The sequence below is a fragment of the Stegostoma tigrinum genome, chromosome 5, assembly GCF_030684315.1.
Source record: "Stegostoma tigrinum isolate sSteTig4 chromosome 5, sSteTig4.hap1, whole genome shotgun sequence".
NCBI lineage: Eukaryota > Metazoa > Chordata > Chondrichthyes > Orectolobiformes > Stegostomatidae > Stegostoma > Stegostoma tigrinum.
Genome location: NC_081358.1, coordinates 99053122 through 99066848, shown reverse-complemented (window position 1 = coordinate 99066848; position 13727 = coordinate 99053122). Strand labels below are relative to the sequence as shown.

At 41.6% G+C, this 13727-nt stretch overlaps 1 protein-coding gene across 2 annotated transcripts in view; it reads left to right on the top strand.

Moving 5' to 3' along the window:
* Positions 1-13727, top strand: part of LOC125451719 (serine/threonine-protein kinase OSR1-like) — a 163307-nt gene that overhangs the window by 132018 nt on the left and 17562 nt on the right. For both annotated transcript variants that reach the window (XM_048529252.2, XM_048529253.2), the window contains exon 12: positions 5238-5273. In XM_048529252.2, coding sequence (XP_048385209.1) covers positions 5238-5273 — 36 coding nt within the window. The remainder of the gene's footprint in view (positions 1-5237; positions 5274-13727) is intronic.

Genomic DNA, 13727 nt, shown 5'->3' with positions numbered 1-13727 from the left:
ATATGAATATCTTGGACTTCAATGTATTGAATGACCCAGCCTCAGCATCCCCTTTGAAAGAATGCCTCCTCACTTCTGCCTTAAATGAATGACTCTTTACTCCTGAGATTATGCCCTCTGGCCCACGAAGGGAATTACCTTCTCCCGATGTAACCTGTCACGCTTTCTAAGAAAACAAAGTGTAGAGCTGGATGAACACAGCAGGTCAAGCAGCATCTTAGATGCTGCTTGGCCTGCTGTGTTCATCCAGTTCTACACTTTGTTATCTTGTATTCTCCAGCATCTGCAGTTCCCATATTCTCTGATACAAGCTTTCTAAGAATCTTTAAGGTTCAATAAGCTCTCTTTCTTCCAATCAGTACTCCTCCAACCTACTGAACATGTCCTGTTAAGAAAATCATTCCGTATGCAGGGACAACTCAGTGAAATCTTTCTGGACTGCCTCCATTGCCAATATATCTCTCCTTCGAGAAGGTGGACCAAGTATTTATGGTATGGTGTGACTAATGCCTTGAATCGTGTCAGCAAAATCCCCTGTCCATTTCCTTTGAAATGCAGACAAACGTTCCACTTGCCTTCTGTATTACCAACTGAAACTATTTGCTAACTCTGATTTGTGCATTAAAAACCTTCAAATCTGTGTGCTTCAGATTTCTGCAGTTTTTCCCCATTTAAGTGTTCGTCCAGCTCCACGCAGTTGATTTTGACTCCAGCACCTGCAGTTCTTGCATTTCTTCCTGATGGCTACCCGGATCTCTCAATCTGTGAAAATTAAAATCACCCATAATTAATGTTTGAGTGTCTGATTGTTGTAATGTCCTCATTATGTCATGATTTATTATACATCCTACTGAGCAGCTACTTTTTAGGGGGCATAAAGACTACTACTAGTAGTGCTATGTTCCTCTTGCTATTGCTCCCTCCACCCACGTGAATTTTACATCATTTAATTAAAGATAATTTCTTGCCATTGTACTTGTTCTACTTTACACTAACAGAATCACCCCACCAACCTGCCTTCCTGCCTGTCCTTTGAAAAGTCACACATTTCTGAATGTTTAGTTCCCAACTTTGATCTCCTTGAAACAAAGTTTATAAGATCATTGCCCATTATTTATGCTCTTAATTCAATTATTTTGTTTCAAGTAATATATATATATTTAAATAAAGAACTATTAATTTTGCTTGTATCATTTTATTTCACTTTTGACCCCAATTTGCTGCTTCATCTTATGCTTGTTGTTTCTGTCTCTTCCTGTCCCACTATCATCAAACTAGTTGCCATGCAATGCCACCATATCCTTAAGCAGTCTTTCAGCAGGACTTGCTTTCCGATCCTAACAATGTTCATGCCAACATGAATATGGGCAACTGGATCCCTACCTTCCCATTCCATGTTCCTCTCCAGCACTGAGAACTTGTCCTTTGCTTTAGCAAAAACAGTGCAAGTATTTTTGCATACAATGATCTGTGACCAAAAGAACAGGGCTGAGATTTATTGCTCAAAATGAATGAGATAATGTGAAATACATCTGTCTGCATTAAATTACTTTACTTTTTTAAAAAATGATTTAAATGCATCTAAACTGTAAATTGTTTAAAAACCAGGATGCAGTGCAAAGGATGGCCAGCATGGATTTGCAAACACTAAGTAAAAAGAGTCATCTGCTTTTGTCAATATGAAGGTGTTAATGGTTTCCATTTTATACTGCTGCAGTTAATGGCTGAAGGACAATCATCAACAAATCCCTGTTTATTTTGAATTGGTTTTTGTGTTCAGTGGAACCACAGTGTTTTAGGCTAAAGTGTTATGAGTGGATTAGGAAACTGCCAATATTTTATTCCACCTGTTTTTTTCCATTCTTCCTGTCTACAATTTTTAACCCTGTGCCACAGTTCTTACTTGTGGATTATCACTCGATGACATTCAATATCTGGTGTCCGTTTACATAATTCTTTGTAAATGTAGCTTTGAAAAGTTTACCTGCTGTTAACTATGAATCAACTTGATGTAATTTTGGGCTATTTCAGTGCAGCTCCTTGTGAGCTAGGACACAGAGGTCAGTGTTGTCTGCTACTGCTGCTGTAAATTCTGTAACTCTCGGATGGCAGATGAGATTATGTATTTGTGCCAAGAGCTCTACTGTAGTATTTTGTGAGGATTCCATCTGCTCTGATAGTCGTTTGATTCTTAGTTGTCGAATGACCTTTTTAACCTCCCGAAGATTGGAGCAGTGCTGTGGGATGTGGTCGAGAGCACTTGCGTTGAAGATTATTTTCAGTTGAGATTCTTATTAGAAGTGCTAACTGTCTCAGTTGTTGAGTGAGTGTCAGTCTGTCTTAGCTCTATAGGATAGGCCTTTGATTTGACGTTCATTTATTTGATTTGGTTTATTATTGTCACGTACCTATTATAGTGAGAAGTTTTGTTTTGCATGCAGTATGGACAGATCGTAACATACAAAGATCATAGGATGTTTGAACAGAACAAAGAATACAAAATTGCACTGCAAAGAAGGTGCATGAAAAGCAAGATCAACATTAGATTTGAAATTTGAAAGGTACGGTTAGAAGTCTAATAACAGAAGGGAAGGAGCTGTTCTTGAGCCTGTTTGGTATTTGTCTAAGCTTTTTTTTACTCTATTGCTGGATGGCATTTGGAACAGATTATAACCAGCGTAGATGGGGTCTTTGGCTGCCTTTCCAAGGCAGCAAGAACAGAATAGAATAGAATAGAATCTCCACAGTGTTGAAACAAGCCCTTCGGCCCACCGAGTCCACACCGCACCTCAGAGCATCCCACCCAAACCCATCCCCCTGTAATCTACACCTCCCTGAACACTTTGGGCAATTTTAGTATGGCCAATCCACCTAACCTGCACATCTTTGGAGTGTGGGAGGAAACTGGAGCACCTGGCGGGAACCCACGCAGACACAGGGAGAATGTGCAAACTCCTCACAGACATTCACCCGAGGCTGGAATCGAACCCGGATCCCTGGCACTGTGAGTCAGCAGTGTTAGCCGCTGTGAGGCAGCACTGTTAGCCACTGTGCCATCCGAAGTGCAGATGGAGTCATTGGATGGAAGGTTAGCTTGTGTGCTAGACTGGCCTGTGTTCAGAACACTAGTTTCTTGTGGCCCTGGGCAGGGTAGTTACTGTACCAAGCCATAATGTATCCAAAGCAAAGTCTAAAGGCATTCTTAAGAATAAGAATGAATAAACATTCATAAGAATGCTTTCTATGGTGCAACTCTAAACATTGGTGAGAGTACTTATGAAAATGTCAAATTTCCTTTGCCTCCTGAAGAAGAGGAGGCATTGTTGACCGTTGCATCAGTGGGGTGGTCCAGGACAGGTTGGTGTCCTTCACACCCAGGAACTTAACTATCGATCGTCTCCACCTCTGCACCATTGATGTAGATAGGGGCATACCCTGCTGCTTCTTGATACCTGAAATCGATGGTCAGCCCTTTAGTTTTGCTGACGTTGAGGGAGAGTTTGTCATCTTTATACAACGCCACCAAATACTCTATCTCTTTACTGTAATCTGTCTCATCATTGTTTGATATCTGGCCTACAACAATGGTGTCACCAGCAACCTTGTAGATGGCGTTCAGACGGAACTTGGCAACGCAGTCATGTGTGTGCACTGAGTATGGTAAGGGACCAAGTATGCATCCTTGTGGGGTGCCTATGTTGGGGATTGTTGTGGAGGACTTGGGCAGTGACTGCACTGAAGAATCTGTACATGCAATTGTTGTCGATGAATTGCTGGATTTTCTATGCTCTTTCTTCTGTTCTTTAGCACGAGTTGTTTTTAATTTTGTTGGTCCTTGACGTTCATTTGCCTATAGACTTTGCTTTGGGTTTTGGTGGTGTTCAAGTTTAGAAATATATTGTGCTCGTACTTTAGCTTCCAGATCTCCTAGGCATTCTCGTATTGATATTTCCTGGTGGAGAAACCTATAGTTTTCGTCCCTGTGCTGTTTATAGTGGGTTTAAGTGTCATTTGGACACTCTGGATGTTGCAGTTCCTGTTCATTCAGTGTCACTAGGCTTACTGAGAGTCAATGACTGGGGCTTTGATGAATCGCTTGTGGAATAAGAGGCGGTCAACTTGTCTTCTTTCTAGAGTGAATTCAAACCCATAGAGTTGGTGTTCTTCTGATTTCCCATTCCAGAGAAGGAATATGTGCTGCCTTGTTCTTAGAGCTGATCTTGTGCCTATTGTGTTTGTTTCAGAGCAGCAAAGTCAGCATCATGATGCCAGATTTGCAGGACAATGATGTCAGTGTGATATTCGAGTCTGCTGAGGTTGTTCATGAAAATCCTGATTTTCTTTTTTTTTCCCCGGATCCCGAACTGAGTACTGAGTGGTGGAAAATGCCTGTGTGTGGGTTTTTTGTTAATGTGGGCTGACAGTACATATAGCCTACTACACAGCGTACATTCCTTTGCCCCGAGTAGGGAACAGGCTCTGTTACACAGAAAGACAAACACAGATACATTGCTGCCACCCCCATTCCAACCTGTCTGAGGGACCCACAGTTTTGCTTGGGTTTGATGCAGATTGATTGATATGGAGCATTCTAACTTTGAATGCTGTAAGAGCAGGCTGTCTATTTCACAGCAGACCATTCAGACTTCTCCTGGTTGAAGCCACCTTGACGTCAAAATTCAAGTCGAGAGCCTCTCTTCTGTTGCGGCTTTAGCTGGCTGAGTCTGCCCCTCTCCCCTCACTGCTCCTGACTCTGAAATTTCTCTCCCCTTCTTATTTGCCGAGAGGTTTTAAGTTACTTTGCCACCTTATCCCGCTTCCCAATCTTCTGGCTAAAATGCTCCAAAGGTCTCCACATTGGAAGGATCAAGAGTATACAGCAGTCAAACATTGTTGAGTGCAAGCTGGGGCATGAAACTAGGAATGCTTTTCCTGCTGCCCTTCTCCCTGCACTTTAAAGGGGGGAAATGTGCTGTTGGCAACTCAAAAATCTCAAAAAGAACACAAAAATGCAGGAAGTGAACAGCATCTAATGTAGAAAAATGGTGACTTTTTTTCGGGGTATAAGCTTGGAAGAGTTCAGTCATTTTAATCCTTTCTAAGATGCGATGTTAACACTATTTATTTAACCTAATACAGTTGGCTTTTCTTCTATACGTCAGTTTTGTAGTTGTCTTGATATTAATGATCATGTTTGTGTGTTTAATTATTCATGTTTTTATCATCTTTCTCAACAGTCCCCCCGGGTGAAAGAGTCTACACAGGGTCCAGATGTGAGTTAAAGTATTTTTTCTGTGATTTTGAAATTCTGGCAAGAGTGAGATTATTTTGCATCACCACCTGAAAATATGTTAACGAGCCTTTTGGATCTGATGCTGCCTTTGTGGTTATAATGTTTTCATAATGGTGTTGAAAGGATATCCAGGTTTTGAGCAAATGATAATGCAGAAACACCTAATCAATGGTGGTGTGCCACTTTGAGAAGAATTTGGAGATGATGATATCCTCACGACACTACTATTTTTGTCGTCTTTTGTGCTACACAATAGAAGGTTGAGGAATGTTCTGTAGAAGTAAACTTAGTGAATTCCTGCAGTTGCAATGCAGCAATGCTGAAGGCAGTTCACAGGTTTGGCTGAGAAAGCCATTCTAACTAACTGCGTTTTTTTTGGTGTCTATTAAATGTCTCTTATTTGAAAGGAATTATTTAAAAAGTAGCTGACTTTTTTTAGGATGTGCCATATAAGTATATTAATAGAAATGTAATTACAGATCGTTTTGAGATAAAAATTTTGGATGGTGGGTGGTGAAGTTGACGTACTGTAATTGTCTCCTTTACAAATGCCAATTTAGCCCTTCAAACCTACTCCATTCTGAGCATTCATATGCAACCTTCCTCCAGATTAAATAACGCTGTTGTTTTCTCTCAGTTTTGATTCCTCTTCTCAGTAAGTTAGCACTCAGTGGTTAGCACTGCAGCCTCACAGCGCCAGGGACCCGGGTTTGATTCCCGCCTCGGGCAACTGTCTGTATGGAGTTTGCACATTCTCCCCGTGTCTGCGTGGGTTTCCTCCGGGTGCTCCGGTTTCCTCCCACAGTCCAAAGATGTGCAGGTTAGGTGGATTCGCCATGCTAAATTGCCCGTAGTGTTCTGGGGGGTGTGGGTTTTAGGGGGGATGGGTCTGGCTGGGATGCTTCAAGGGGCGGTGTGGACTTGTTGGGCCGAAGGGCCTGTTTCCACACTGTAGGGATTCTGATCTGATCTAATCTAATCGAAGTAGCTGACTTGACTAAGTAGTTGCTGCCATGACTAGTCATTTGTGAAAGCGTATGAGCAGCCCATTATACTACGCTGCATAGTTAGTCACCTCAGCAAGTCCTTTCAATGTTGTAAAACCTCCTTTCAAAATCTTGTTGATTTCATTTTCTGTAATACAGATTGAAATAAGGACCAAATGTTAGAGATTACATGATAAACATGAATACACACTGAATGATGTTGTTTAATCAGGGTGAAACTTGGCAGATATTAAGCTTGAGCTGCATAGTTCTTCCACGTGACTGTGCCTTGACTACTGTTGTCTTTGGTTACCTGTGCTTAATATAGCGAATCAGAAATGGTACGAAAAAATATCAAGGCTCATCTCCAGAGTCTTTCTGCTTTATGGGGGCGTATTACAGACATTTTGGCACTTGTTTGCCAAGAGAAAGTTTAGGTGACTTGGTGAAAGTGTGCAAGAGAGAAATTATAAAAGAATAATTAAATTGTAAGAGAAGACCAAAGACATAGATTAAAAGTAACTATGAAGAAAAAAATGTAGAACTAATGCCAAAAATAGAGCACAAATTTGGATTGAATTAAGTGGCAGTGAATATAGTAGTGACAAATAGGTGAGAGACATCTTGTCTTTTTCATAGATGTTCCAAGATAGGCAATGACATTTTTACTCCAAAAATGATTTTTTTTCAATGTTATTAGGAACATTGGAGCAAAGAATGGGAACAGTTTGTATTTCTGGAATAATATTCTACTCAGCACTGTAGAAAGAGGAGAAACTGTATGAGGGGCCTAGTTATCAATGCAGTAACAGTGAGATTTAATTGTTCAGGATCCCACTGCAGAAAAAGGTTCTGAAGGCCTGAAGAAGTGTCCTGGCCCAAAATGTCAACTTTCCTGCTGCTCTGATGCTTCCTGGTCTGCTGTGTTCCTTCAGTACCACACTGTTATCTCTGACTCCAGCATCGGCGATTCTTGCTATCTCTTAGTTAATTGTTCAGTTGCTATGTCTGTTACGTACCATAATAGAGCATTCAGGCAATATTGTTCTGGCAATAACATGAGAGCAAAGACTAGGACATCGCACTAAAGGGGTGAGGGAGAGGGTAAAGTCTTGCTTGCATACAACTACTGGATGTCTCAAATATAACAGTGTGGAACTGGAGGAACACAGCAGGTCAGGCAGCATCAGAGGAGCAGAAAAGCTGATGTTTCAAGTCTGGACCCTTCTTCAGAAATGGGGAGGGGGAAGGGAGCTGGGAAATAAATAGAGGGAGGAGTGGTGGGGCAGGGGAAGGTATGTGGGATGGTGATAGATGAGTGCGATTAGGGAGGGATGGGGATTGATCAGTAGGCAGGTAGGTGGGAGAGATGATGAACTGGTTGTGTTAGGTCAAGGAGGAGGGGATGAGATGGAGGGTTGAACATGGGATGAGGCCAAGGGTGGAGAGATTTTAAAACTGGTGAATTCCATGTCTCGGCCATTGGGTTGTAGGCTCCTAAGGTGGAATATGAGGTGTTGCTCCTCCAGTTTGCGTGCGGGGTCATTGTGACACTGGAGGAGGCTCAGGATGGACATGTCTTCCAAGCAGTGGGAGAGGGTGTTAAAATGGTTGGCCACCGAAAGGTGTTGTCGTTTGTCACGTGCAGAGTGTAGATATCCTACAAAACTGTCTCCGAGTCTATGCTTGGTCTCACCGATGTAGAGAAGGCCACGTCGGGAGCAGTGACAACCCCTGCCCGATATGAAACATTTTCTGTGGGCCTCAAGTGGAGTTCAGGAGCAAGATAGGGGTAGGTGTAGCCCTTACTGTGGTTGCAGGGAAAGGTGCTGGGTGTGATGTGGTAAGTGGGGAGCGTGGAACGGATGAGGGAGTCGTAGAGAGCGCGGTCCCAATGAAAGGCAGGTAGGGGTGGGAAGGGAAATATCTCTTTGGTAGGGTCAGATTGTAGCTGGCGGAACTGGTGGAGAATGATACATTGGATGCAGAGTTTGGTTGGGGTGAACTGAGGGGACAAAGGGAATTCTGGCTTTATTTTTGTTAGGGGGAGGGGCTTTGAGGGCAGAAGTGTGGGAAATTTGAGAGAAGTTGAGGTGTTCCCAGGATTTTTGACTCAGCAACACTGAAGTCTGGACGGTCAGTGGTTTGGAAGGGAGCTTGTAGGTGATGCTGTTTTATATGCCAAGGAAAGAGACGGAGTCTCAGGATCAGGAGTTGGCCATTCAGCCAATCAAGCCTGGCTACTGTTGGCATGATCATGGTTGATTGAACATTTCAATGCGACTCCATCCCCACAACCCTGTACATATTGGTAATCTGAAATCTATAAATCATAAACTTATACCCAAAAACTGGCTCCTTATGGTAGAGAATTCCAAAAGTTCACAACCCTTTTGAGTAAAAATAATTTCTCCGCATCTCAAACCCTATCGGCATACCACTTATTTTTAAATTGTGGCCCCCAGTTTTAGATTCTGTACATAGGCAAAACATCTTGTCTGCATCTACCCTATCTCTTCCTTTCGTAGAATCATAGAATCCCTACAGTGTGGAAACAGGCCCTTCGGCCCAAAAAATCTACACCGACCCTTGGAGCATCCAACCCAGACTCATCCCCCTATACCCACCTAAAGTACACATTCCTGAAGACTTGGGCAATTTAGCATCATTAATCCACCTAGCCTGCAAATCTTTGGACTGTGGGAGGAAACCAGAGTACCCAGAGGAAACTCATGCAGACATGGGGAGAATGCCTGTGTGGATTTTGCCGAGTCACCAGAGGATGGAATCGAACCCGGGTCCCTGGTGTTATGAGGCAACAGTGCTAACCACTTGAGCCACCGTGCCGGCTCTTTCAATCAGATCACCTCTCATCCTTCAGAATGCTAGAGAATGTGGGCCCAATTTTCCCAATCTCCCCAAAAGATGGTCCTCCCTTCCTGGAACAAGTCTGCTGATCCTTTTGTTGCATTTACTACTTTTGGCAATAATATCTTTCCTCAAATGAGAGAAATTTTTGGTTTCAGTACTCCAGGTCCACGTACAGAGTCTAAACTCAGATAGTTGTATAGCATGGAAACAAGCTCTTCGATACAACTCATCCATGCTGATCAGGTATTACTAATCTGACCTAGTCCCACTTGCCAGCATTTGGCCCATATCCCTGTAAACCCTTCCCATTCATGTACCTATCCTGATACCTTTTTAAATGTTGTAATTGTGTCAGCCTCCCCCCGCTGCCTCTGGCAGCTCATTCCATACAAGCACCACTCTGAGTGAAGAAGAATCACTTAGGCCCCTCTTTTAAATCTTGCCCCTCTCCCCTTAAACCTATGCCCTCTAACTTTGGACTTCTCCACTCTGAGGAAAAGACCTTGGCTGTTTGTCCTGTCAATGCCCCTTGAGTTTTTAAACCTCTATAAGGTCAACCCCCAGCTTCCAATGATTCAGGGAAAGTAGCCCGAGCCTATTCAGCCTCTCCTTATGGCTCAAACCCCCAATTCTGGCAATGTCTTTGTAAATCTTTTCTGAGCTCTTTCAAGTTTCACCACAATTTTGCTATATCAGGAAGACCAGAACTGAACAAAATGTTCTAAATGTAGCCTCACCAATGTCCTGTACAGCTGCAACATGGTGTCCCAACTCCTGTACTCACAGCACTGACCAATAAAGGCAAGGGTGTCAAACACCACCTTTACCATCATGTCTGCCTAACCAAGCTCTTCTACACTTGAAGCAAGGCTATCTTCTGCACTGAAATCCTTTCGCAATAAAAGGTATTAGCTTTCCTCATTGCTTGCTGTGCCTGCATATTAGCCATCTGTGACTTGTCATCAATGAAATCCAGGTTCCTTTTATATGTTTATATTTTCAAATATCGTAGCATTTAAGAAATACTGTGCATCAGTCACCTACCGAAGCTTTCCACGTTATTTTCCATCTGCTATATTGTCCATTCACTTAGCCTGTCCAAATCCTTCTAGTACTGCTTTGTAACTTCCAAAAACTGATCCTAGCAGAACCCTCCCAATTACAGCTGCAATGTAAGAATAAGCCATTTACTCCTGTTTTCTGTCTATCTAGCCAATCATTAATCCATGCCGATACATTACCTCCTCTCTCACGTGTTTTTCTTTTTCTAACCAGCCTCCTGAGAGAATCTTCTCAAAAGCCTTTTAAAAATCTAAGTATACTACATCCATTAGCCTTCCTTTATCAATTTTGTAGTAATATCTTCAAAAGCTCCAAGTTAGTAAAACATGATCTCCCATTCACAAATTTATACTGACTATGCCTGATCAAATCATGATTTTCCAGGTGTCTTTTTATCCCACCATTTATAATAGATTCCAGTATTTTCTGCTACTGATGTAAGGCTAGCAGGTCTGTAGTTCCCTCAGTTTTAACATCGCATCCTAAAAACAGCAGCTCCAACAGCACCATAACCCCATAGTACTGTACTGGAATGTCAATGCTGATTTTTTTTGTGCTAGATAGAGTTACCCTATAAAATAAATACCAGAAATGTTGTAAAATAACCAAAATTACTGGGCTGGAATCTTCTCGAGCCTCACCAACTTTTTTTATTTGAGAAACCAGGTTTATGGACCAATATTCGTGATGCGGTGCATCACTCAAGTTGCAAACAATAAATAGGAGCATAAGGCTTAGTGGGAGGTAGTAATTAACTTGCCCTGTATAAGAAATACAGAAGAATACTTGATCATTGCCTGGTACACTTACAGCTTACTTATGCTTTTAAATTCACTTCTTGTCTGGTGAAAGAAGTTAGAGGCAAAATACTTTTCAAGCAATATCACCTCAGCCCATCCATACAAGTACATTTTTAGTACTGTATTTTGAAGTTAGCAGGCATTGGAAGGCAGTCCAGATTTGGCCCATATTTTTGAAATCTAAAATGGCATTCATCCTAGATGATTTACCGAATATCCTCTGCTCCTTCTATGTCTGTTGCAATGATCCACGCTTCCCAAACCCTGCTTAACCACAGCATAATTTTCTGTTTGTCCAAAATACTCATGCATAATTAGTATTAGAAAATTCTCCTGCATGCAGCTGAGTCATTAGCAGATAGTGAAGTACCTTGATTGGAGTGGGGTTGCAGCAGTACTAGGTATGAGTAAAGAATCCTACAGACTACCTCCAAGCTCCAGATCCTTTTTGCTGAATATCAAGAACTATTTCCCAAATATGTGGCATAGATTTCTGACTGGGATAAAGAAGGAAAGAGTTGTAAAATCAGTCAGTACGGCTAATGGTGGAAAAAGTAGGTGGATTTGGTCCCTAGCCAGCACTTGACTCAACAACGACAAAAACAGAAGTTGCTGGAAAACCTCAGCAGGTCTGGCAGCATCTGAGAAGAAAAATATCAGAGTTAATGTTTCGCGTCTGGTGATGCTTCCTCAGTTCTGTTTTTGTTCCTGATTTACAACATCTGCGGTTCTTTTGGTTTTTATTTAGTACTTGACTCAACAATCTATACAGAAGAAAGTTAAATGTTTGTGCTGCTGTAGTTAATGGAATAGCCACCAGAGCCTTCCTCCTTGGTATTCTCCAGTAAATATGTACAGAAATTTAACCTTTATCACAAAGATTGTGACACAACTTTTAGTTTTCTGTGCTAATTTGCCACATGTCCTCCCAAGATTCTCCACTCCTGGTTCTGAACCCGAATTCTTTTTCTCCGACAATTTCTGTCCTGCCTCCTGTTAATTGCCTTCTGACTGATCTTGTTCATGAGACTCTTATTGTTCTGTTTACCAAATTCTCGTTAAAATGCTCCCTGCCCAACTTTCCTTGGTGGCTTTCACACTAGCTTCCATTGGAAATTCTTCACTTACATCTAATTTTTTTCCTTGCATTCAATCACCACTTATTGATCTTCTGTAATTAAACTCAAGGTGGTTGTGATTGCTGTCTGAAATGCAGCTGCATGACTTGACAGACCATTTCTAAATCCACCACATTGCTGTGGGTCTAGAATTATGTTTAGACCAGATCAGTAAAAATGAGAGATTTCCTTCCCACAGAACAATGAAGTTGTTCTTGCTTCACAATGATACGGCATTTTCAAGGCCACCATTATTTCATCTATCTTTGTATTCCAGATTATTTTGTAATTATTTGAATTCCCAAGTACCCTGGAAAGTTAACTCTGGATCACTAGTCTAGTAGTGAAATCACTATATGCTGTTGAATCGTGTCCTCTCATTGGCTTTCTAAATCAAAACTTCTATTTCTCTCTTGTAAGAACATATCATAACATTTTTTTACTGTCCCAGCTCGTAATATTCCTTTATCCCATTTTGAATATTATCACTGTTAAGATCCAGGCTTACCTTGCGATTCCATGTTTGAATTTTTCTGATCACATTCCTATCCCTGCTGTAGTATAAATAGTCCTATGTGAAGGCACATTTGAAATCCTTTAATTGTGACAGCAGTGAAGAATGTCTCTTGATATTCATCAGTTTTTTCCCCCCCACAATTTTTACGGCCAACTATGTCATCTACATACACTCTCTCTGTTTGGCTAACTCTGGGCCCGCTTTCATTAGGCTGCACCCTTACCTAGTCAACCGTAGTTGTAGCATGCCCAGTCTAAATTGTTACTGTTAGTTGACCAGGTTCTGTTCTTGACCAGCTCTTTCCTCCTCTACCTTTGACATCTTGGTGATATCAGTTCAATGACAATGAGTTTTGTTTCACCACGATCTATGTTGATTCCCATGCTGCCGTTGCTTGTCCAAGTCCCAGATGAAGTGCAGTTTACCAGTAGAAATTGATAATGCTAGACATATTTACTTTGCCCTTCACTACAAATCATTGGTGCAGGTTGCATCCCCAACCAGCCAGATGTGCAAACTCTTAGACTTTTCTCCTTGAACCCTCTTGCCTCTCCTCTGCCTCATCCATCATTAAGGCATTCCATAAACTCCATCTCTGACTGACTGTTTAATCAATCTTCCTAATACTTCCCTTTTGTCCTAACCTTAATGAAGGTTATTACCATACTGAATACAACATAATAGCACTTCTAAGCAGCCTATAATCACTGCTTAAGTAAGGGCTACTTGATATTTTGAAATTCTGAGATTTATGTTGTTTGTAAGGTGACTTTAAAATGTGTACCTGCAGGTCATTGGCAAATCAGAACAGAATATTGTAGAATTACTCCGTTGGTCACACAGCATCTGTGGAAAGTAGAGTCATTGTTTTAGGCTGATGATCCTTCGCCAGAACTGAGGAAAGACAGAAATATAATGGGTTTGAGCAAGGGAGGGGAGAACGAAAGGGAAGGTCTGAGATGAGTTTGAGTGGCACCTCAATTCAGGAAAGAATTGAGGTTTTATAAGAGGATGTAAACAAGCTTTGAGAATTGTGACAGAGGTGAAGGACTTCAGATACTTGAAGATGCTGGGGTTGTT